Genomic DNA, 24,298 nt, shown 5'->3' with positions numbered 1-24,298 from the left:
CATTCTAGAATGCCTGTAGGCTCCAGAGGCTCCAGAGGCCACAGACCAAGAATAGGAAAGTGCAAGTTTTGCCATCTCAGGGTCTGTTGTACGTGATCCAGTTGTCTGACCAGAGAGAGGCCCAGGCCCACTGCTACATGATAAGGTGCTGATTGCTTGGTGATAATGTGATACTGCTGGACTAGAGATAGGGAGTGCAATTAGAGGCACTGAACTTAAGGATACTGTTTGTTCTTTTACTCTCATGTTGAAAATGCCCTGCTTCACTTATAAATACTATCGCCTTTGCCTGGATTCCAAAATCTAGCTTTCCTGGCTTTTCAAACTGCCTGTTGTCACTCCACAAAATGAATGATTCTTTGGCCTTTGCACCTGATACTCTATCAGCTTGGTCACCTACCCATGTATCTACCTGTTCAGATTGTACTCACTTTTCAAAGATGACCTTCTTATCCATGTCCTTGCTAGAGCCTTCTAACTGCCCCCTAAACTCCTCTGGTGATTCTCTCTGGACTGTCTTGCCCAGAGAATCAGACCTCACATATTTATAAGCCATTTGGTATAACTCATTAGGTCAACTGGCTTGGTGAAACAATCAACAGCTGTTAAACAACATTCACATTATAGAATCCCTCAATACATACTTGATTCTTTGCCTGAGCTGATTGAGTTCCTTGGCTGAAATTATACTTAAAAAATAAGCTCCTGGAAACTAAGGTAACAAGACTCAAATATCTTGGGTTAAGTAACTTTTACCTTAAGGGAAGAGAGACACAGTGGAGTGACATATGGGGAATACTGGTCACACCCTAAATATAGACTAATTGACAGAATCTGGGCCTGTTTAACTCATTTTGCTTTGGTTGTTCCTATCAAGAACACTAGCTGGGAAGGTGTTAAGAAAGAATTGAAGCGAAAGTAGGTGTTTGGAAATCTCTTCCCTGCTGGAAATGGAACCAATTCTCCTGGGCAACCTTGTAGCTGAGTTTACTAAACGTGTGAATAATTTTAACAAAACTATGGAGAGTGTCAGTTCCTAGAAAGTTAAAGATAAGCTCAAATTCACTGGGTGTTATACTATATGTTGGCAAATTGAACTTCAATAAAAACAAATGAAAAAAAGATAAGCTCAAATTGTTGAGAAGAAGGAAGGAAGGAGGTACTATAGGTAAGGAGGTAAACTATAGATAGTTTGGGAGCTGGTATGTATAATGTGGAGCACGGAAAAAGTTCTATTATTATGTACTAAAAATATAATATTATGTATTATGTATTATGTTCATGTTTATGAACATGTTTACATTTAAGTATCTATTACTAGCTTCCTGTTTAGACTGAGAAAGAAAACTTAAAGCCAAATACTTTCATTTCCTTAGCTTAAAATATTTAGAAAAAATGAGGAAAACATAGAAAAATATAGAGAAGAAATAAATGTTACTTGAATAGTTATTTACCTACTATGTATCCTTTTTTATAAAAATATTTTAATTTCATTTTTTTACAGAAATGAAATTATACTGTGCATAGCATTGGCTTGTTATCATTAACAGACATCTTAAAATGATTATATTTTGGTCAATTATTCATGTTACATGTGTTTTCTAAAATATTGTTTTGTTCAAATTCATTGCATTAGTGGGCAAGATCAATTTAGATAGATGCTACTAACATTAAGAAAAAAAATTAAATATTATAGAATAAATAGGAATATATCAAAGTGTATCACATATAATAAAGGAATGTACTGTTTCTGAAATGTTATTTTAGTTACACATATAAACACACACAAGCATTTATATAGTAATACAATATATTACATATACATACAAACACAAACACATATGCATTCCTATGTCAAATGTGGGTGGAAAAAAGATGACAGTCACTGCTCTAAAATCTAATTTTTAATAACTGCATAATATTCCATCGGGTATATCTACCTTAATGTATTTAAGAAATTCACAATTGTACATTAAGGTTGTGTTTTATATTTTATATATGATGCAATGCATATTCTTGTATGCATGTAGGTTTTCTTAAGATTAAATTATTAACAGTTGAATTACTGACTGAAAGTGCAAGAAGAATTTTAAAACTTTTGACACATTCTGTAAAGTTTTGTTGAAAAAAGTGTTTAGAAATTCATATTCCTATTAACAGTGTATTAAATCACTGATTTACTTACCCCTTTTCTCACACTAGAAAAAAATACTAAAAATAAGCTACTTGGAGGAAAAAGTTATTTTGTTGCTTTTTAAATTATACGGGGCTACTAATGAAGATAGGTTTTCTGTTTGTTCTCTCATGTATTTATTATTTGTATCCTTTTAAAACTGTTCAAGTGCTTTGTTCATTTTTCTAATGGCATATTGTCCTTCTAATTCTTTGTTTGCAAAGAACTCCTCATGTAAACTATGTTAGATCTTTGTCATGTACATGCTCATGGGTTCACCAGACCTGATGACAGGAGGTCGCTAAAACAAAGGTTTATGGAATAAGATATGTAGTGCTCTTTCATGGTACCTCTGTAGCCAAGACAGAGAAGGGTGAGTTCATAACTAAACAAACAACTATCTTCACGGTGTGCTAGTTACTGGAGCAGTGGAAATCTGCCTTCCTCTCTGTTCTTTATGGCATTTTAATCAGTTATTTTCACCATTAAACTGATGTAGTTCTGATAAAATGTATGTATGATGCAAATTTGGCAACCTTGGTTAAAAGGCTGGGTAACAAAGAAATGCCGTGAAAACTTGTTTTATTTATTTTTTAAAAGATTTATTTATTTATTTATGATAGACATAGAGAGAGAGAGGCAGAGATACAGGAGGAGGGAGAAGCAGGCTCCATGCTGGGAGCCCGACGTCGGACTCGATCCCGGGGACTCCAGGATTCATGCCCTGGGCCAAAGGCAGGCACTAAACCATTGAGCCACCCAAGGATCCCTGAAAACTTATTTTATAAAGCTATAACTCACAAGATAGAGTTTAATGAAAAGAAGGATAAAAACCAAACTTAGATTAAAATAAGTAAACATTAAACCAAAATTCTAGCTGCAAAAGACAAGATTGAGGAGATCTCATTTCATGAGAAAAACAATTTTTTTTTTAAGTTTAAGTCCCAAATGACTCTCCATTTTGACATGGCTGCGTTAAGCTAGGGTGGGGGAACTGATGCAATTTTCAGGCTGGTTTGTAAAAGTTACATGACATGTTCTTTCCTCCTATTTCCTTTCCTATTGGAAGACATTATTCCCAATGTCTGTTGGTTGGGTTACATCTTGAGTATTGTGTTCAGTTGTTTTGGAGGACTATTCACAGACAAATGTAGGAAGTAAGCAACTAAGATGATAAAAGAACAGGAGATTATTAAATTAGAAACATTAGAAATACACTTTCCTGTGCAAGTCTCACTCAGATTTAGTTTGATAGCAATTTTTAAGTGTTTATCTAGTTTTATTGTGTTTAGCTTAGTTTTCATAGGAACATCTATTTTTCTTTTCATACTCAAATTTCAGCAGCTAATATATTTAAGTAAATTATGTAATTACTATCAATTCAGTAATTATAAACTGAACATGGGAACAAACACAATTGACTCTTCATCATATAATTCAACTGGTGGTTGCAAAATGCTATGGGCACAACTGGAGAGTAGCCTCTCAGCTGTGACAGTGTGCCCTTGGCATCTATCACTGGAGAGAAGAGAGCATCCATCAGTTAGTCTAGGGCAATGGTTTTCAGAGGGTAGTATCAAAGCCAGTAGGAATAGATAGTATCACTTAAGAATTAAAGATGAAAATTCTTGGATCTCACCAGAAAAATAGTAATCAGACCTCATAAGAGGCAAGAGGTTTAGCAATCTGTCTTACCACGTGTTTCTGCTGCAGTCAAATGTGAGAACCACTGATCCCTGGTAAGGAGAGGTCCGGTAGGAATGCTTCTACCTGGATCACAGTTTGTAAACATTATTTTGTTCTGATATGTTTGTAACAAATGCAAATAGGGAAAGAAAAAGAGGAGGGGGTGGAGAAAATGATTCTGGCTCAGTTTATCTGTGATGAAGTCGTGAAATATGTGTTTTCCAAGTCCCTGGCGATTTTGAGATATGGGATATGGGTAGTTGACACACAGAAAAACAATGAATTAGAGATTTTTAACTAAAGGAATTAAAAGGAACACTTGAGAGGAGTTGATATAATCACACCTTCAAGTAATTTGACAGCTGTCTAGATCTAGATGAGTGCTTGGTTTATTCTGTCCTGTTCTGGAGACAGAAGTAGGGTCATTATATGGAAGTTACAGAGAAGCAGATTAGGGTGAAAATAAGAAGTGAATTTCTAGAAGGTGGTGTGGAGTGTCTGCAACATCTAGGGCTCCCACATCTCTGGAGTTTGGGAGACAGCAAATGCTAGATGCCTACTTGTCACTGAGTCCACAGAAGAGGTTCACACAATGGGCTGGAAGCTGGACCTGCAGGAATTGGAGCCTCTACATTTTTTTTTTCAATTTGGAGGCTCCAAAAAATTCATCTTTCTCAGTATCTTCACAAAGTACCTGAAGACTTAACTCTTAAATTAGAAAGGATAAAGACTTCCCAACAGCCTTTACTGTCTGGTATTAGAAATATGTTCCTTCTAGATATTAATAAGTATATTTCAAGTGAATAGTCTTGATAATAGATGCCTGTATTCCCCTTTGTATCTCAGCCATGTCTACTGGGTAATTTTTTTTCTATTGCTGATGAAATAGATGGGAAAAGAATCTTTCATATCAAAGCAAATAAACTGAAACTACTTGATAAACCAAAAAAATGGTAGAAATTTTCTCCAGAAACAATAGTCAGTGTAGTTTTAAAATGGTATTTTAAAATTCCAATAACTATCACAAGACTATCTTAATAATGGTCTTTTCTGGTTGGAATTACAGGTACAAGTATTGTATTTAGAGTTGTTCAATGTTTGTTATTACTCTTAGATCCTGGCCATTGAAAAACAACAATGAAAAAAACAGCCATCAAAATGTGACACATAATGCAGAGGATATGGGATTTTGTCCAGTTTGGGCTTGCACTATGGTACTTGGCAAGTGCCTAAGAAAATGCAGGAGGGTGTCTGTAGAATTGAACATAATATATCTATATCTAAACATGTATACAATTTATATAAATATGTCTATTGTTTATGTATTTTAAATTGTTTATTTTAGTTTTATTGCCTCTAAACACTAGCAAAAATTACAGAAAAGTAAAAATCACATGCATAGCTGGACATCAGCATAAAAATGGCTTTCTTTTCTTTAATGGCTTTCTTTTCTGAAAAATGTTTCAGAAAGAAATACCAACAACACGTAATGATGGTACATGTGCTTTAGAATGGGTAACTGAAAAGAAGAAATATATGACTTGGTGATGATACAGGGCTGCCTAGTAATGACATCATATCTAGAAATAATTAACATATGACATGTCCTCCTGTCTCTAGGTTCTCCTAATTTGCTTTCTACCTGCATCTTCTGCAGAGATGAAGATGGCCCAGTGTGTGGATCCAGGATACACGGTGTCTCCTTGATTACCTTCTTTTGTACTATGCTCCTCTAAGTTGGAGACCTCATAGCAGTCCTTGCCTGCAACACTACTGCATTTGTCAGGTCCTCAGAACTCTTTCTGGTTCTACCTTTGTCCCCTCTCCTTCAGAGCCATTCCCCAACTATACAGTAAGTGGGTCTCTTGCTTAGGCCTTAACTTTCTTTCTCCCTGCCTCTTCTGTGCTGCTTTAAGAGAAACGGTCATGATTTACATGAAGTAAGCTAGCAGAAAGCTAGTAGGAATATCTGTTCATTGAACAGTTACCTTTTTTTGAGAATGAACCAACTTAGGTGCACATGTTAATGGTGTCCCAAAAGTAGTTATTTCCATTAATATCTTATCTGTTATGAACTGTAAACTTCCTAATAGCAGTGGCTATATCAGAATGTTTAAGCCATCAGAATGGCTTACAGCTATTATCTATGTATTCTAAGATAAGGAGCAAAGTGTCTGACCCATAGTAGATGCTTAATAACTGTTTTTGTTGTTGCTGTTGTTATTATTGGATTAAAGAATTCAATAGTGCTTGGATACATGGGTACTACTGGGTTATAAACCTGTTACATACAGCCTCCAGGATGGTTTCTAGCTACACAGGAAGCTGGGGCCTTGTAACCATTGGTGTAAATCCAAGGCCTTCAGTATATTAAAACAGTACTTTGGGAAATGCTATTAAACTTCTGCCTCTGACATATGTGCTAGCAACAGGGAAATTTCCCACTGGGGACTTCCTACTCAGCAGTGTCAGATCATTCCCTAGAAACCCCCAGGGTTGCACTGGATGCTCCCTGACCAAAAACCACTATATACTCCACAGTTTATAGAACTTGAGTGGCAATTTAAGATCTAATGATGTTACTAGGGGAAAATAAAGATAAGTTGTCCAAACGAAATAGGCTACATAGTCTGATACATTCCACACCGATCAATTTACATCATGCTGCAGGGAACCTGAAATTGCTTTCTAAGCTAAGTTATCACCGTAAATAGTTTCAGTAAAAGAAGATGGATAGCCATATATGCCAATAACAAAATGATAAATGAGGTGAGTTCCAGGTCCATAAAAGAAAGAGGAGAAAATGGTTCATCCTTGAGCGGATTGATTTTAGGTTTTCTGATAATATCTATGGTGGGAAAGCCAATACCCAGTTTATAAATTATAGTTACCTAAGATGTTCTAGGAATTTTCTATCACAGATCTCTATGAACATACCTGTAATCTCAAGCAACAAAGTCTACAGAACTCAACCAGAAAAAAATATGCACAAAGTTCTCCTTATGGTAAATTCAAAGATGTACAGATATAAAATCAAAACCTACCCTCTCATAGTTCATAATCCTATCATGATAGACGTTTATGTGAAGAAGATTATCTGCTTCATTATGAGGGATGTATATGTGAATCAAGGATCTCACTAACTCCATGGAGGTCTTACTATAATGCAACTTCATTAGTATAAACACAATGTAGAGAATGACCATTCTGAATACTATAAGATTTGTATAAGTAGAGACTTCATTGTGGTAGAAATTGCTATCAAAGGAAATGAAAGTAAAGATAGGCTGTAGTATAGTAAAACTTAATGTATGTTAAATGAATGAATAATCTGGACCCAGTAAAATGGTATATAAAACAATGATAAAAATGTAGCATATGAGTGGATCTTAGATTACTAGGTCAATTTTCCCTATTGGTATTATTCATGGTGAATAAAAATAAAAATGAACAAGTGGCAAGTGATAAGTTTATACATTTTCCCTTTAGGTGCTTTGGGATCCAACAAAGTTTATCTACACGAATGTACCTGTAAACCCAAACAGCAAAATCTAGAGCACTTGACCAGAAGTGCCATGGTTTAAGCAGAGCCAGTGTCCACTCCAAATGGGGGTCCACATGAATAGATTTGACACTGCATTGACCTACTCCTAGCTAGCATTGCTCACAGCTCATCTGGGGCTGTATTTCCCAAACCTGGAATCTGTATTATTAATGGGGTTGTACTGAAGTGACAGGGTGGTCTCAGTGTATAATCCTGATGGTTGTTAGGGTACCTAGAGAATATTTTTTCCAGGTGAATCACCACTTTAATGTCTGCAGGGAACCTTCAGGGAGGTGGGAGGGGGGGTGCGAAGAAGGGGGCACGGGCACCAGGGAGCAGGTGCAGAGAGTGAGGGACGGACAGATGCTCCAAAGACAGAGATCCTCATGAAGGTTGCTGAGGAGCAGATGCTTAGCTACCAGAGAGGTAGTCCCACCTCTGATGGGAGACCTAGAGAATATTTTATGCTAGATTTCACATTTGATGAAAACCAAGCTAAAAATCATTTAATCAGGACTAGAAACAACCCATAGGGTCATTGACAGTATCTTAAAAATATAATGAAAGACTTCATTATATAACAGAAACCTTCATACTGTTTTCCAGAGTGTCTGCACAAGTTTGTATTCCCACCAACAGTGTAAGAGGATTCCCTTTTCTTCACATCCTCGCCAACATCTGTTGTGTCTTGTGTTAATTTTAGCCATTCTGACAGGTATGAAGTGGCATCTCATCAGTTTTTGATTTGTAGTTCCCTAATGATGAGTGATGTTGAGCATCATTTCATGTGTCTGTTAGCCATCTTGATGTCTACTTTGAAGAAATGTCTCTATATGTTTTCTACCATTTCTTAATTGGATTATTTATTGTTTGAGTATTGAGTTTGATAAGATATTTATAGATTTTGGATACTATCCTATGACCCAGCAATTGCACTACCCAAAGGATATAAAAATGCTGATTTAAAGGGGCACATGCACCCTGATGTTTATAGCAGCATTATCAACAATAGCCAAATTAAGGAAAGAGCCCACATATACATTAGCTGATGAATGGATAAAGACATTGTGAGATATATATGATATGGGTGGAGCTAGAGTATATTATGCTAATTGCAGTAAGTCGGTCAGAGAAAGATAAAAATCATATGATTACTTCATATGTGGAATTTAAGAAACAAAATAGATGAACATAGGGGAATGGCAAAAAAAAAAAAAAAAAAAAGAGAGGGGAGCAAACCGTAAGAGACTCTTAACTATAGAGAACAAACTGAGGGTTGATGTAGGGGAGATGGGGAGAGGATGGGCTAGATGGTGATGGGCATTAAGGAGAGCACATGACGAGAAGAGCACAGGGTGTTACACTATATGTTGGCAAATTGAGTTTAAATAAAATTTTTTTTAAAAGACTTGAAAAAATAAAACCTAAATTTGTATTTTTAAAAAAGAATTTAATTAGATGTAACCAAAAAGAACATTCTAAAAGAACTAAGTGTTATATCTTTCACATTTTTTAACACTCCAAGCAAGTTATAGGATTTATATTTACATTTCTTCTTATCTATATGCATACTAATCAATTATAGAGTTAAATAAAGATTTGATCCCAAAAGGTCAACTGATTTCAGGGTCAACTCAGTGCTTTTGTTAAAATTCTCTCACAGAGTTTCCACAACTTCTGGTAATTTGTGGCCATCTCCAGAGCACACCTTCCCCATCAGGGCAGTGGAAATGGGATAACAAATGGTCATGATATCTTTTAAAGGCTCTGCAGATACTGGGCTTCATTGAGAAAGGGTAAAATTTTTCCCTAAAAGCAATTGGATTATTGAGTTCCTGGGAGTTCAATAGCGAACACTCTCTATTTCTCATTTCTCATTTTCTAGCCCAGAGTCCAGCTGATTTAACTTCCCCTTCACACCAACTGAGGAAAGGAGGTGAGTAGTACTGCCAGGACTTGATTTATGAATTTTGGTTGAAGGCATGGACAATCAATCCTCATAGCCTGTTTTCCTCGTATTTTCTGTGTGTTCTACTTGAGGTTTGTGTGGCAGGCAGATGTCATGAGACTTTAGTGGTTGCAGAAATGGGGTCAGATTTGGTGATGGAGACATCAACTTAATAACATTTAAAGGCATGAGAGAACAGTAAATCTTGAAAGACTTTACCCCTAAGGTCTTATCTGATGACAAGGAAAACAAAATAATAAAAAAGTAAATCACAGGAAATGAGATGTCTTGAGACAATAGGGCAAGGTGAAGGTATTACACAAATATGAGTTTTATTTTTCCTTCCAGTGTTGGGCATAATGAACGAAAATGAGTAATCAATAGAGTAATGAATTTAAAATCAGAATTTGCTTCTAGTTCTGAGTCTTATACTCAACAACTAAGTGATACTGGTGAAGGGATCTCATCTTACTATTTCTTAATTTGCTCATCTGTGAAAGGGTAGTGGCACCTGCCTGGTCATCTCCCAAGACTGCCATGTATGTAAACAGCAACAACAAAACAAAACAAACAAAAAAGAATGTCTTTGGAAGACTGCAAAATGCCGTGCAACTGTTAACTGTTTATTATAATTATTCTCCAAGGTGCTGGTAAGAGTTTGTTACTCTCAGTAACCAACAGAAGTTCCAATGGTATTGAGAACTGTCTAGCAAAAAATTTTTGATCTCGTATGTAACAAAACAGTGATGCTATTAAGCTATTAAATATTGCTATTGGAAGAATATTAAGGAGAAAAGTGTTCAATGGAAAAAGAAAGAATTTGGGAAAAATGAATTTTGGGTCAGTGTAAGCTCCTTTAAGGCTGTGTGATTCTGGGCAAATTATGCACCTCCTCTGACTCTTCAGTTTTCTCACTGATAAAATGAGTATAATAATATGAGTATAACAATAATAATACAATAAAATGGGTATAATAATACCTAACTTGCAGGGTCAGATTATATTAAGTTAGGTAAGATAAAGTTCCTAGGGCAGAGCCTAGTTCAGTGGCAGGCACTCAGTGAACATGAACTATTATGATCTCACTTTGCCATGTTCTTTTCATAGTCTACATACTTATTTACCTATATGTTCCCTACTATATTTCTTTTTTGAATAGTCTGTCCTGTAGCCTCCCTGTAATTTACCAGACTAACCTGCACATAGGAGTCCTTTAAAATGTTTATTTAAACTACAAATTTCCTTCATTATGTCTACCTGGTCATAATAAAATCACTCATCCTTCATCTTGTGTAAGAATTACTTTATTGATCCTGTAAAGATATCCTATTTAATTTATTATGTAGTACTTACATAATGCTGACCATAAAAGTGATCATAAACATGGAGCAAAACAAGACCAAGGGAAAGTAAAAAAGAAATAAGAATAGAAAGAATTAAAGGGAACTTTAAATAGAAACTAACCATCCTAAGATTTAATGTTGTATAATACATCAATTTTTGTTTTTGTATTTAGATAATTTTCAGGATAGACACTTCTCATGACTCATAAATATATTTGTTTGTATTCTATTGAGGGAATCAGAGAGATTTTCTAAATTCCTTACTCCATCTCTTCAGAAGTATGACAGAAACAAAATATTCAATTAAAACTATTAATTTTTGTTTTCCTGGATGGAAAAAGTGACCGTGAACAATGGTGTCTGAAGATTATCTGTAACTTATTTGTATGTTGTATGAAAGAAGATGCTACACAACTTCTCTTTCTCCAGTAATTCCAGCCTTTTCTCCACTTCCCCTTAAAAGGATGGTTGCCCTTCTTGTTCTAGTGAAATCCAATATGTCCAGTTAAATATAATTTCCTCTGAGAATTCTCACATTATCTGTTGGTGCTTCCTCCCTACCCCAATACCAAGTAGAAATAGTTTATCTTTCTCCTGTGTGTCACATCTTGTTTATACCTCCAGGCTCCTTAGCAGTTAAAGTCTCTACCCTCTACATGCTCCTGAGAAATAGCACAATGGCTGGAATATGGCTGTCATTTCATGTATGAATTTTGACTGAAGGCTGTAGATGATTGAGCCTGTCTTCCCCTTATTTCCTAGCTTTTCTTAAAGTTTGCAGCGTGTGACAATGGGGTACTATTTTAAGAGTTGGGGAAGTTAGAATTGGGGATGGTGTTGGAGGAAAGACAACCATTTTGCTTCCCTTTTCCATCTTCCTTATGTTGTGTTATTATTTTAAATTATACCACAGAAACTTCCATTCCAATCTTTAAAACAATATTCTGTCAGCATTATGTTAGAAAGGGACGAATTTAGAAAAAAATTCTTAAACATTGCACAGACCACTGTGCAACAGCCTTATGTCTACTTTCTCCAGAAAAATCTTGAAGCTTTTTAAAAATATTGTCTTTATCTTCCCATGGTGACTTATGAAGCATGTTTAGGAAAATTTTATTTTAAAGGTCAGAGATTCCAATAAAGCCAGCCAAAATTTTGTGAAGTTTATAGAGTGATTAATTCCTGGAGTCCTTCATTTTCCAGCCCTTTAATTTGTGCAATCACATTGAATGTTCAAAGCATATACTGCTTTTTAAACTCTTTCAAATACTCTGTGCCGAGTCACAACTGGCAATTCATAAATAGAAATGATTAACATTCCCCACCACAAAGATCCTTGAAGGAAACTAAAAACAAAAACAGCATCTTTGTTGAATCCAATCTGCTTACATTTCAACACACATAACTCCACTTAACTGGCCATCACAGCAAAAGCCACAACACACACACACACACACAGCAGCATGGAGCTAACCACACAACTCAACAGACAATGCAGACAAACTTGAGTATAAACCAAGATTTTTCTACCTCTTTTCATAACAGGTTAGTGCTGGCCCTCAGTGTTGGTGTACAGTTTTTATGGCATGGGAAAATAGGGATGTTTCTGCCCTATAAAAATAAATGTGTTGAAGGCTTTAGTTTGAGTTTATACAACGTCAGAAAGTTCCAAAGGCACTGGCACAATACAAAAAGAAAAAAAAAAGAATCCCACAAACAAATATATCACCAAAATATCACCAAAACACATGGCAAGATACTAGGAAAACAGTGGTAGGAAAACTACTGGTTTCCTGGATGATTTATGCAACAGTTTTCAACACCTTCCTGAAAAATAAAGCATAAGAGAGGCATGCTGGTGGGTCTTTGGTGGGGCATATCTTGTCACCGACCACCATTCATACAAGTTTTTGGCTTTAAACTGCTCATTAGGTCATTTTCTCCCTGCAGAGGTAAAAAGCACAGAACCCTCATTGTTCCTTATCTTTTAAGCCTTAGGAAGGGCTAAGAGAAAGAGCATGTAGAAATGCATGCACTATTTTTAAGAAAGGGATAAATAGAATAAAAATTAAAATACAAAAAAATAATCATTTCTTCATTTTATATGTCATAATATACACTTCTTTCCAAACCTTAGTTTGATACATGTGGCTTTTCATGGATGACATCTTTACTCTAGAAAGAGTTGGGACAGAAAGATAAGCAGGAAGCACAAAGTTCTGAATTTGAATAAAGGCAATGCTTTTGTTGTTACATCAAAGGATGCAAGGTGAGCGATGGGGCTAGAAATTGGGGAATTTTCCCAATTGGACTTAATGATTTCTAATTCCTCAAAAAAATAAAACTTACCACATTCTGTGCAAATTTCTCAAAAGATGTTCTGCGATCCATTGAGTGTTCCGACTTACATGAGTGGGGTGGGATGGGGCAAAGGGAAATAGGGAACATAAATAAAAAGAAAGCAAAGAAAACAGAACAGAAAAAGACAGGACGATGAAATGATGCGACAGCAAATCCATGTTCTAAATCACAGGGACCAGGAAGGTAGAAAGCTGCCAAGGAAGGATTCTAGATACAGGGCATAGCCTCTGTTTTTATGAGTACTTTTATTTTTAATACCAAAACACTTCCTATGCAAATAAAATGGCATGATTTCAAGCAAAATCAAATGACATTGAAATGAAATAGATATGTGAAGGTTTTACGCTGATGTGTAAATCCTACATATTTGAAAATCTAGTGGAATATCTTCCAAATTTCCTCATAATTTTCTGTTGGGACTAGATTTCTGTTGCTTACATCGATTCTGTAGAGGACTGCTGTCCAACAGAACTTTCCGAAAAGATGGGAATTTCATTCTATGTTGTCCAGTATTTCAGAAGCCTTTAGCTGTGGCCACTGAGCACTTGAAATCTGGCTAGAATTTTATGTGCTTATAATTAATTTAAATTTAAATGTAAATAACCCATGTGGCTAGTGGCTGCTGTACTAAACACCTGCAACGAGAGAGTATCTGCTTCCAGCTGCAAAGGCCATGGACTTTGAAAAATCCCATTAGCCTAGATGACAATCATGAATCACACAAAATTACAATTTAATCTCAAAATTTCAAGAAGTTATGGACTATTTTAACATTAAAAATAATGAAGAGTGTTGATTTTTATATTCAGATTTTCCATATCCTGCTTTATTGTTTATATTGATTATAAATATTAATTGAATAATGAGGTATATTGCTGCCCTTCCAAAATGTTTGGCTACCTTGTTAGGTGTGTAAAATTTATCACTTAGGGATACTAAGAAGTCCAGGATAAATGCCAAGTTAAAATATTCTGAAGCAACCATTATATATAATATAGCTGTTTTGACAGCTATTATTGAAAAAAATGAGTCTATAGTTAATTATGGGGCATGTGGCTAAAAATATACACTTAAGCTTACTGGAAAAAGAAAACCTTCTTCAAGTTTTTGACCTAATGATGTTGTTCCTTCCTTTTCATTATTGTAATTTTTATTTCTTTAAACTAGACATACAGAAGACTAACATGAAACAAGAAAACAGCTTCTAAAAAACGTTGTAAAGCATGAACATCTGCAGAAACAAACAAAACAAAAAAGAAAATAAGCAATTAACAAACAAAACAAAAACACCTTAAATGGCCCTTATAAAATGCAAAGGTTTGGGGAAGGTCTTGGAGTGTGTTCACTTACCATTTGTCCAATACCCTGGGTTCAGCAGAGGGAACTACTCCATATAATTATAACTGAGAACCAGATCGAAAAAGGTCACAAAGAACCAATACCTTTTTCTTTGCCTGTAGAAGCTCTTGATAGGCACTGGATCTTATAAAACGTGGGTATGAATCACTTTTCATCAATTTGTAAATGTGCTCCTAAAAAGAAATAATGGTTGAAGTGCTTCTTTATTATTTCTCAGGGAAAATAAAATACTATGATAGGAATATAGGATATGGTCCAAAAACAAATCTGGAGGCAGCTAAAGTTGACAATGTTAATATTTTGTGTTTAGAGAACACCTAAATCTTCAAATTTATTGTTTTATTCATGGATCAATATTTGAACTGGTTTGAGAGCTACAGAGGAGAAAAATCACATCCAATCCTTTAAAAAAAATGGAATTCAGTTAGTGGAATGTCATGAAATAATTTTAATCAAGTGGTTGATTTATATAGGTCATTTGAGAATATAAATCTGCTCTCTCTTAAAGTTATTCCAGGCCAAAAGTGAATGATGTGAAGTCAAGATTGAGTAATCATCTTAGATACCTTTGGCATCTACATATTCTTGGAGGATGCAGACTTACCAGATGAGTCATCTCTTTGGTGCAAATTATATGGAAAATTGTCATCCACGTCCACTTTGGGCCAGAGCACAAGTCCAAAAATAAGTTTTGGGATATTTAATTGCTAAATCTCCTGATTTGTATGCTTTTTAAAAAACTCCTTCAGTGACAGATTAGGTAAATATTTAAAATTTAATCCTAATCAGTCTGCAGTGCTCTATCTTGAGGATGAAGATTGGTAGATGAAGAAGTCAAGGAAAAAAGTGTATTCATCCAATTCACTGCTAGCCCAATCGAGGTAGATTCTGCTCTCGCCCACTGCAGCTCAATGGAGCATAAAAACTCCTTCATCTTTCTAGTCTAGTGAAATACCAGTTAGATGCAGAGAGTATCCTGGATGTCCTAATCTCTGTTTGCAGAAAATATATATTTTAGGAAATGACTCATTTCCCTGATCTCAAACATACTGGCAATAATCTGGATTTACTCTTGCTCAATATTTAGCCTAAGGCTCATCTCCAAGAGTATGGTACATTTGGGACCCTATCAGAATTTGTTGTTGGAAAAGTGGGGTGATGTCCTATTTTGGAGTCAAGCTTTTTGGGATTCAAATCTTACTGTGCTCAAGATCTGCCACTTACAGACATATACATTTAGGCCAATTTATTCATCTTTCTGACTCTCATTTTTTTAATACATAAAAAAGGTTGTTGTGAGGCCCAAAGGCCTTACGTTTAGCAAAGTAAGGGAGTTATCCATAGTAAGTGCTCAGATCTGCTTGAATATATGTCAGTCACACTTCTAATGCTTGCCTATATTAGTAAATTTAATCTTCACAAAACCTCAGTGAGGTTGGGAACCATTATTATGTCCATTTTAAATATGAAGAAGAGGACACACAACAGAGCTCTGACTAGAACTCAGCCAATGATGACTCTAGAAATGGCTTTCTTAGCCATTACACTGGGTCTTTTCTCAAATAATGCCAGGAATTTCTATTACTATATTTTTGAAGAAGAGGTTTAAAAAAAACTAGCAAAAACTGGAGTTAAATAGCTGAACTTAACTGAAAAAGAAGTACAGGGTCAGGTGGTAATGTTTTCTGTAGAAAATTATGCCTTTTCATTTTAAAAAAGATTTTTATTTATTTATTTATTTGAGAGAGAGAGAGAGAGAGAAAGAGAGAGCAAGCACAAGTGGTGGGGAGGGGCTGAGGGCGAGGGAGAAGCAAACTCCCTGTTGAACAGGGAGCCTGATGCAGGACTCCATCCCAAGACCCTGGGATCATGACCTGAGCCGAAGGCAGATGCTTAACCAATAGCCACCCAGGTGCCCTTTCATTTTATTGAACGCCTAATAAACAAGAATATTTTTAATGCCACAGATAACAAAGAAATGTTCCTTTTAGGACTTTAGGAAGGTTAACCCAAACATTTTATACATTGTTGGCTCTAGAAAAATGTTTGAAATTTTATCTTGAACTGAAAGAAAGATAAATCAACAGAGAAGTAAGCAACAGGGCTACAATTTTCATCCTGCTCTTTCTTCTGTGTATCTGTAATTATTTCCAAATAGAAGGACATGGCAGAGCCAGAGAGACTGGGTATCTGGTTAGCTGTTTCAGCCTAATAAGCAGATCTGAGCACTTACTTACTTATTGTTAGTTTTCTATACGATGGCTCTTTTCTTTTAACCAAAGCCAGGAGAAATGTACTTTCCACTGAGACTGCAAACAAGGAAGGGCATGTGTGTATCTTATTTTTCATCTTCTATATTTTATATTAGTAATGTTGTTATTTTCAAAACCAGATACTTTCTAGAACTAATATTCTTCTCCAGAAGAGGTTTAAGAAATTAAGAAGTATGAATGGTCTGATTTAAAAGCCAATTTCAGCATATCATTAGGAAAATAATATCCTCTCATTTCAAGTTTATTGTTCTTCTTGAGCACAATTTTTTAGAGAAAATAGAAATTCAGATTATGTCTAAAGAGGCAATTATGTCCAGTTTGAGAAAAAAAAACACTAAGGAAATTAACATCTAACATAAATTTCCTTTTTTTTCTTTTCACAGATTAAAAAGATAACTTGGAAAATTCATACATGCCTAAATCTATCATTTTATTGTATCATCAGAGACAAAACTGGCTTGAGTGTGACATAACTCTAAGCTACTTAGTTTAGTTCTGATAAGTCATCATAATGAATAATTTAAGAATGCCAGAAACTTAAAATCTCCACATTGGAAGACAACTTAAGATTTCAAATATGTGCTACTGAGGTGGGACCACCATTAGATAAGTGTTTTCTAACATACTGAGTGACAAAGTAGAAAATGAAGTAAAATTGTTCCAATATTTCAACCATTCCCCTTTAAGGAATATTCAGGTAAAAACATTCAAATTTACAAAGCATTCTCAGGCTCTAGTAACTGTTCTTTTTAACGTGTCTGTTTTCTTTTAAGTCAATTGGAGTTATTTACATATAGTTATCTAAATTGAAAATATTAAGCCTAGTCGCCAATTAAATGAAAATAAAGCAAAAGTATGTCAAATGTTAACTTCCCAGGAGCACATCTGTGACTTACGGTGGTGAGGCCCACCCATATACCAACCTGAGCATCTTCAAATGTGTATCGTCCAGGCTCCTTCACATTCTGTGTTGTTTTATCGTAGCTCTTAGAATCCAAGTTAATGGCACTGGGGGCTCCTGGAGCCAGAAATTCTTGCCATATTTCTTGAACTCGGGAAGGGACTTCTCTAATAGGCCTTTTCTTCAGGTCCTCCACTGCTAGCCAGAATCTATGCAAAATGAAACACCAATCACTTACTGTGACGCCTCATAATCTGCAAATTCTAACATATTGACTGATCATACTATTCACGATAATGCATAATAATGAGTTCCTTTTTTTCTGAGGGCTTCCCATAGATGGCCTTTTCTTCATTAGTTGTATTCAAATATATAAATTTTTCAAAAGGAAATGTTGAAAACAATCTCTTTTAAGTGTTTGCTGTTAAAACCAGTTCTCCCAGAGCCCTGATTCTTATACTTTAATTTTTAGTAGAGCAAAATGGCACTGCTAAAGAATCATTTAGAAAGGGAGAGGAGTTTGAAGGGAATTAGGGTGGGTGACATAGAGCATCTGCTTGGGGGGATGAAGTAGGGCATTATACTGTATTCTTTGGATCTTTTGTCCATTTGAGCAATGAGAAAATCCTATGGAAAGGATTTTCTGCTCTATCTGGCAAAAGAATTACAGTGAAGCTTTACTGGAATTAAAAGAGGACTGGATACAAGATCAGAAAAGGCCCTAGCTGGAGAAATCAGGGTAAGTAACTAATTTTAGGCTATTTAATTCAGAGAGTTATGAAATGACAGAAGCAACAAGCTTTCCCATGCCATTGTTTGAAAGGTTTAAATTTGTGGAGACATCATAGCAATTCAGAAGCTCTGAAAAAAACAAATATATACTGAGTTATTTCTAAATATATAAATATATTTTATATACTTCTGCATAGAATATATATACAAAATATATATATACTGTAAGCAAAGAACACTAGAACATATTTTGGTTGATAAGAGCAAATAGAAAAGTCTAATAATAAAGGGCCACATTGTATTAATGGGTTTAATTTCTTTAAATTTTGCTCTAAGTTATATGTTTTGGTTAGAACTAGAAATAATGTTGAAAAGATGAATATGTATATCATTATAATTTGTTAAAATGAAAAAGTACCTGAAAAGAGAAACTACTAGGTCTATGTTATCCTCAACATCATCAATTATTGCTCTAATGGCAGATGTAGTCATGCACAAAATGAGAAAATGGCCACAAAGATGAAGGGCACTGTAGGCTATAGAGTCTTAAGAGAGGTACATGACAAGAAGAACTTTCATAAGTACTTAGTTTTAATTTGGGCATTAATGAAAGGTCATAAATAAGCAACCAAGCAATTGAATTAGAGTTAGAATAGCAAATACTACTCAATCTAGTGAGTTTCTAGTTTCTAGTGACCCTTTTCCTGTAGATAGATGTAACAGTTGATTTAGACAATGTCTTACACATGAAACTACCATTACTGCTTTCAGAAGGGGAAGGCTCAAGACCATTTCTTCCAAAAATAAAAGATTTGGACACTGTGTAATCTAATAGGAATGGCATGTGCCATCTGAGGGAGCACAAATGTTGTAATCCATGCTCATTCAAGTTCACTCCAGCATGCTTTTAACACCTTAATCAAAAGAACATTTTTGTCCTCAAGGAACCACTAGAGAAAAAGATATACCACTCAAATGGCTGCCTAATATTAGGAAGCCCAGGAGGAGCTCTCAAGGAATAGCTCAAACTATACAGTGTGGGAGTGCAGAGCAAGAAAGAACCTTCTGCTGGGCAAGCACTGGACTGGAAAAGGGAGTTCTAGAAAGCCGTTATAGACGCAATGATGTCTTAATGCACCTGAAAATACAGAAAAATTAATAAAGGATTGAGGAGGTATTAATAATGACATCTATACTAATATGTAAGTGCAGGCACTATTCTAAGTGGTTTAACTATATTAACTCATGCAGTCCCTACAACTCTAGAGTACCTACTATTATTTTTCTCATTTTCAAGAAGAGATAACTGAGGATATAAAGATTAAGTTAAGGTTGCCCACTATAAGTGTCCTAGCTAGGGTTTGCCTCTGGATAATTTGCAGTAGACGGCATGCTCATAACCACTCCCTTGAATGTCTCCCTAACAGCATCATCACCTTTCTTATTCTTGGCCTTACTGTAGGTGCTATGGTAACAGTAGAATGGAAAGAGCTCTGGTAAAATCCCATCTACTCTTAATACATAGTAGCTGGAATATGAGGAAGTAAGTGTATTTGAGCCATGGGTTCTTCATCAGTAAAATGGGTAATAATGTCTATCTTATTAGGTTTCCATTAGATTAAATAAGATAAATTATGTAAAAGGCACTTTTGAGGGCTTGACATATTTTTAGACACTCAACAATAAAATTCACATTACTATGTTTAATTAGTACTTATGCTATGCTACATGCTTTACCTGAAAAAAGAATGAACAAAAACACACCAATGGATAGCAGAGGTTGTATTTGAGGAATAAGGAGTGATCAATAAGCAGTTATTTCTTGACGTCTTTTTACTGTCTTAATACTTGAAGAAAATGCTCATATGAGCATCATATTTCTATAAAGAGCAGGTGCTTGCAGGCAGCTGCTTGATAAGATGCACTGAGACTTATTTAAACTCTATTAGCCCTGCCAGTAAACTGGGTTGTTCTGTTTCCCTTAATCTATTAATCTGTTCTGTTTCTCTTATCTTAATCCCAGATACCTAAGCAGAAGAAGTGGAGCTCAGATTTGGGGAGCAGTAGGGTATAACATATATTGGTTTATAGAAAGCCGAGAATGCCAATTACTAGCCAATCTGACTTGGACAAGATGCTTAGCCTCCCCCAAACTTATTTCACTTATCTGAAAATGGGGCAAGAATATTTACACTTCATTTTTGTTGTGATGATTAGATGTGTGATAATCAGAAATAGAAAACACGAAATATAGCATGGCATACTTATACAGTGGTGGATATAATCATAATGTAATATACATATAAAATATATCATATTTCTAATATGAAATGACTTAGCTAAAAAACTAGCATTACATAGAATTATCAAGATAAGAAATGGTTAAGGCTTGAACTGAGGAATTAACAGTGATCCATTCTTGAAACAGAGTTTGCCCATACTATTTCCTTTGCCCAATGCTTCTTCCCTCTTCCTTTTAGTGGATGGGGAGGTGGAATTTTGGCCCGGTTATCTTTTGACAACCAGGACATAGCCTGAAGCCATTTCTTTGGGATGCCTCTGCTGACCTCCAGCTCTGGGTTAGCTATCCCTCTATACTTCTCCAAGCCAAATAACCATCATTTTGTGTATTGATCTCTTCTCTGGATCCACCACTAGGCTGTAATTTTAATGAGATCAGGAACCATTTTTATTTGGTTATTTGATACTGGTGGGGCTCATTACTTGTTTATTTCTTCATCATGATACCAATGATGTCAGCACTTATTTAAAAACTTAGAGAATTAGAGGAAATTCCACTTCTCCTTCGACTAAAAGGCTAACCATATCCTTTATCTCTGCTCTATTTTTTATGCATTCTTATACTTAATAATTGATGATGTGGCCTCAATATAAAAAAGAATCCTTAGCAACTTTAGATCTTGTAAAAGCCCTGTCAAGAAGGGTTCCCATAAACTTGAAAGAATAAGAGGCTGAATCCCAACAATTCACAACAGGCACACATATACAATAACATTCCTCCAGGTTCTGTCTGTGGTCATCTTGCTTAAACCATAGGACATCTGTCAAAGTTCTACATATTTCTGAATGGTTTGGTATTGGTATCTGTTAAATCACCTGAAAAGAATGTGACAATGCCTGGAGCTGTAGTGTTCCAATGAAAATAAATGAATGCTGAGGCCTCCCTGTAAATGAATTTCACAGGACTGCATAAGTCATGGGACAGTAAATTAGGGTATCATGTTTCAAAAGAATAATGAATGGAAGAGTTCATGGAAAAACATTTTTATGTAGTGGAAAGTTATCACTCATTTCAGTAATCTTAAACAGAGCCACTAAAATCTATTGCAGTGTCTCACATTTAAAAATTCAATTTCCAGGTGCCTCTTAAGTTAGAGAAATTTCAAAAATATGTAAGGATGATATTCACAACAGATGGGTAGAATGCACAGCCGTCTTGTACTAACAGCTCAGTGTGGTGTGGCTCTCACATGTCCTGAGGCTGTACTTAAATGTGCAAAGTGGATCAGCTGCCCCATAGTTCTGTTTCAAGTTCTCTGTAATAGGCCCTCAAATTTCTTTTCCTAGACCTTAGGAAGCAATATGCAAAGAAGACTAATATTTTTTTAAAGAAGACTAATGTTGATAATAGTCTTCTTTAAATATCGATAATTTAACTACATAAATATTATTGACCATACTTCATTTTGCCATACATTAGTCCAACTATTACACTTCTTTAAGGAGTTCACTTCAAATGCATCAAATTTATATACTTATAAGATCAAAAGATAGTGTAAAAATAAACCATCATAGGAACTGATAATGCTGGATAGGCTTTGCCTTTGTTACCTTTTTTCCTTCCGTCAAGAGGCAGAAATTCAGTGGGTTCATATCATCATCATGTTGGTAAGAGTAACTGATCTATTTAGTGCAAAATAATCAGACATATTACAGTAAGTCTGACATAGAATAAGATACAAACAATGTGTCTTACCTTAAATTTTCTGAGCTGAATTCTGATTCTAGAAATTTAAGGAACTGTTCTCTCCCAACTGGGTCTTTCAGTGCTTCATCCATGCCAAAACCCCATCGTTTTACCCTCTGTTGGCTTGGTTCTTTGCTATAGGAGATAAAACAAAGACAAATATATATTCCTCTCATTACCAATTCTATCATCTGCGATTACATTTCCCCTTAGGATCATATATACCTTGAAGTTCCCATCTTTAACATCTTTCAGGAAAAAAAATCTGACTGGTGGTTGGTTCTGTATGAAATTACTGAGGTATAAGTTAGGCATTCGCAGTGGTATCTAATGTTTATTGAGCATTTGGTGCTAAGTGCTCTAGATGGATTCTCTCTTTTAGATCTTTCTCTGCAACTTTATGAGACAGGCAGTATTACGATTCTCACTAGATAGATGAAGAAAGTAAAGCACAAAGAGAGTTTTAAGTTGCCAATGTCTGGCAGGTAATAAGGGGCAATATTCTAGACATTTTGACCTCACAGCTCAATTCTTAGCCAGTGTATGATGCAGTGTTGAGGTGGTATGTTATACTTGGGGAAAACGTGTTGGGAACCAAAAGGCCTCAATTCTGGTTATACATCTGCTTTTGAAGAAATATGTGACCTAATCCTAGCTGAGTCACAAGATTCTGGGGCGCAGATTCCTCATTTATAAAATCTAGAACTTAGGGATGAAGAGTCTGCACTTGTCAAGCATTTAAGGACACCTGATGGAAATAAAAGAAAGAAAAGGTCCATAAACACAGTCTAGTGAGGTGCCACTAGATACAAAATCCTCACTCTGTAAAGTAAGAGGCACTGCTCATTTCATGACTCTGTCAGGATCAGTAATCTAAGTCTTCCCTTATATAAGGGAAGGAAACCAGGACGTCTTAAATTATGCTTTGGTTTTCTGAAAAAGTCAGTCTTTTTTTGTCAGATGTTTTAAGAGTGTTTATGGTAAGTTCATTTTGTTTTAAAATTGAATTTATAAAGACATATTTGTATTGGGCTTATATAAGTATGGATTTAACATTCATTTTGCTTGAATACAGGGGGCTTTGCAGCCCTGTCCATTTTCAAAGAAGCTAAAAACAATGTGTTAAGTTTCAAGAACTGAAGATCTCAACTCTGAATAGCCTATTCTGAAACTTTTGGTCCTCTAATTTGGTGCCAGTCCTCCAGAAATGCAAATCTGACCGCAAATCCAAGTATTTAAGATTCAAAAAACATTATCTTGAATGAGAACTTTATAGCATGGGCTAATAGAGACACGGAGTGAAACTGACCTTACAGTTATCAGCTATGGAATTCTTTCTATTTCACCTAAGCCCTGAAATAAGTGAAATACTTGAAGAGAAGAGAAAATGTCACATACCTTGCTTCGAGTTCCCAGAAGGTAGTATCATCAGACAGCCATGGGTTAGAAGGGTCAGGTGGCACAAGAAATGGGTCATATTCTAAATATTGTTCCGTGTAACTTAACAGGCTAGAGAGAAAAAATATTTTCATCTTCCTTAGTTTTTTTTTTTGGCTGAAGTTATACCCAGCCCAAAATAAGGATATAATATGAAAAGGTCTGGTCAAGGAATTGCTTGCTTATAGTGTAAAACCCAACAGCAGTTTTCATGTTTCAATAACTTACATGCATCAACTTATTGTGCATTTTGGAAGACAGACGTGGCTAAGGAGTCCATGTCTGCCCATGCCTAAGTCAAGTGAGGCAACATCTCTCCATTCAAAAGAAGCAAAATGGAGGATGTCAGAGTGTGAAAAGCAGCGCTAAGAGTCAGTTCTAATCCTTGGTCAACCAATCCACTCGCAGCTGAACTGATTTTAGCCAACTTGGAGAATGAGTTAAATGGGAATTTTTGTCAAAAGTATTTATAGGAGTTAGGTAAAGGGGGAATCATTAACTGTTTAAAAAAATCTGTGTTCAAAAAAGAAAGAAAAGGATGGAGAGGAGAGGA

General features: G+C 35.5%; 1 protein-coding gene and 1 long non-coding RNA gene across 10 annotated transcripts in view; one reads left to right on the top strand and one right to left on the bottom strand.

Moving 5' to 3' along the window:
- RGS7 (regulator of G protein signaling 7) overlaps positions 1–24,298 on the bottom strand; it is a 581,352-nt gene that overhangs the window by 4,963 nt on the left and 552,091 nt on the right. For 4 of the 6 annotated variants that reach the window (XM_077901487.1, XM_077901486.1, XM_077901488.1 and 1 more), the window contains 5 exons: positions 23,707–23,817; positions 22,318–22,443; positions 17,611–17,797; positions 14,498–14,587; positions 12,225–12,305 (listed from right to left, as the gene is read on the bottom strand). In XM_077901487.1, the coding sequence (XP_077757613.1) occupies positions 12,231–12,305; positions 14,498–14,587; positions 17,611–17,797; positions 22,318–22,443; positions 23,707–23,817 (589 nt within the window). In that variant the 3' untranslated portion in view covers positions 12,225–12,230. Of the gene's footprint in view, positions 1–12,224; positions 12,306–14,405; positions 14,588–17,610; positions 17,798–22,317; positions 22,444–23,706; positions 23,818–24,298 lie in introns of all 6 variants that reach the window. The other 2 variants (XM_077901490.1, XM_077901489.1) reach the window with 2 other exon arrangements.
- Positions 20–23,828, top strand: LOC144316050 (uncharacterized). Of its 4 annotated transcripts, XR_013381849.1 has the most exons (8): positions 20–145; positions 5,480–5,711; positions 8,010–8,118; positions 9,289–9,339; positions 12,832–12,963; positions 14,923–15,174; positions 17,071–17,384; positions 23,384–23,828. It is a non-coding gene; the product is annotated as an uncharacterized LOC144316050 (long non-coding RNA). The 4 variants fall into 4 exon arrangements; XR_013381848.1 differs by lacking the exon at positions 14,923–15,174 and having other exon boundaries at positions 23,384–23,821; XR_013381852.1 differs by lacking the exon at positions 14,923–15,174 and having other exon boundaries at positions 27–145; positions 5,517–5,711; positions 23,384–23,822.

Source organism: Canis aureus, chromosome 6 (assembly GCF_053574225.1).
Source record: "Canis aureus isolate CA01 chromosome 6, VMU_Caureus_v.1.0, whole genome shotgun sequence".
NCBI classification, from domain to species: Eukaryota; Metazoa; Chordata; class Mammalia; order Carnivora; family Canidae; genus Canis; species Canis aureus.
Note: the sequence above shows the minus strand (reverse complement) of the source record. Positions and strands in the feature narration are given on the sequence as shown.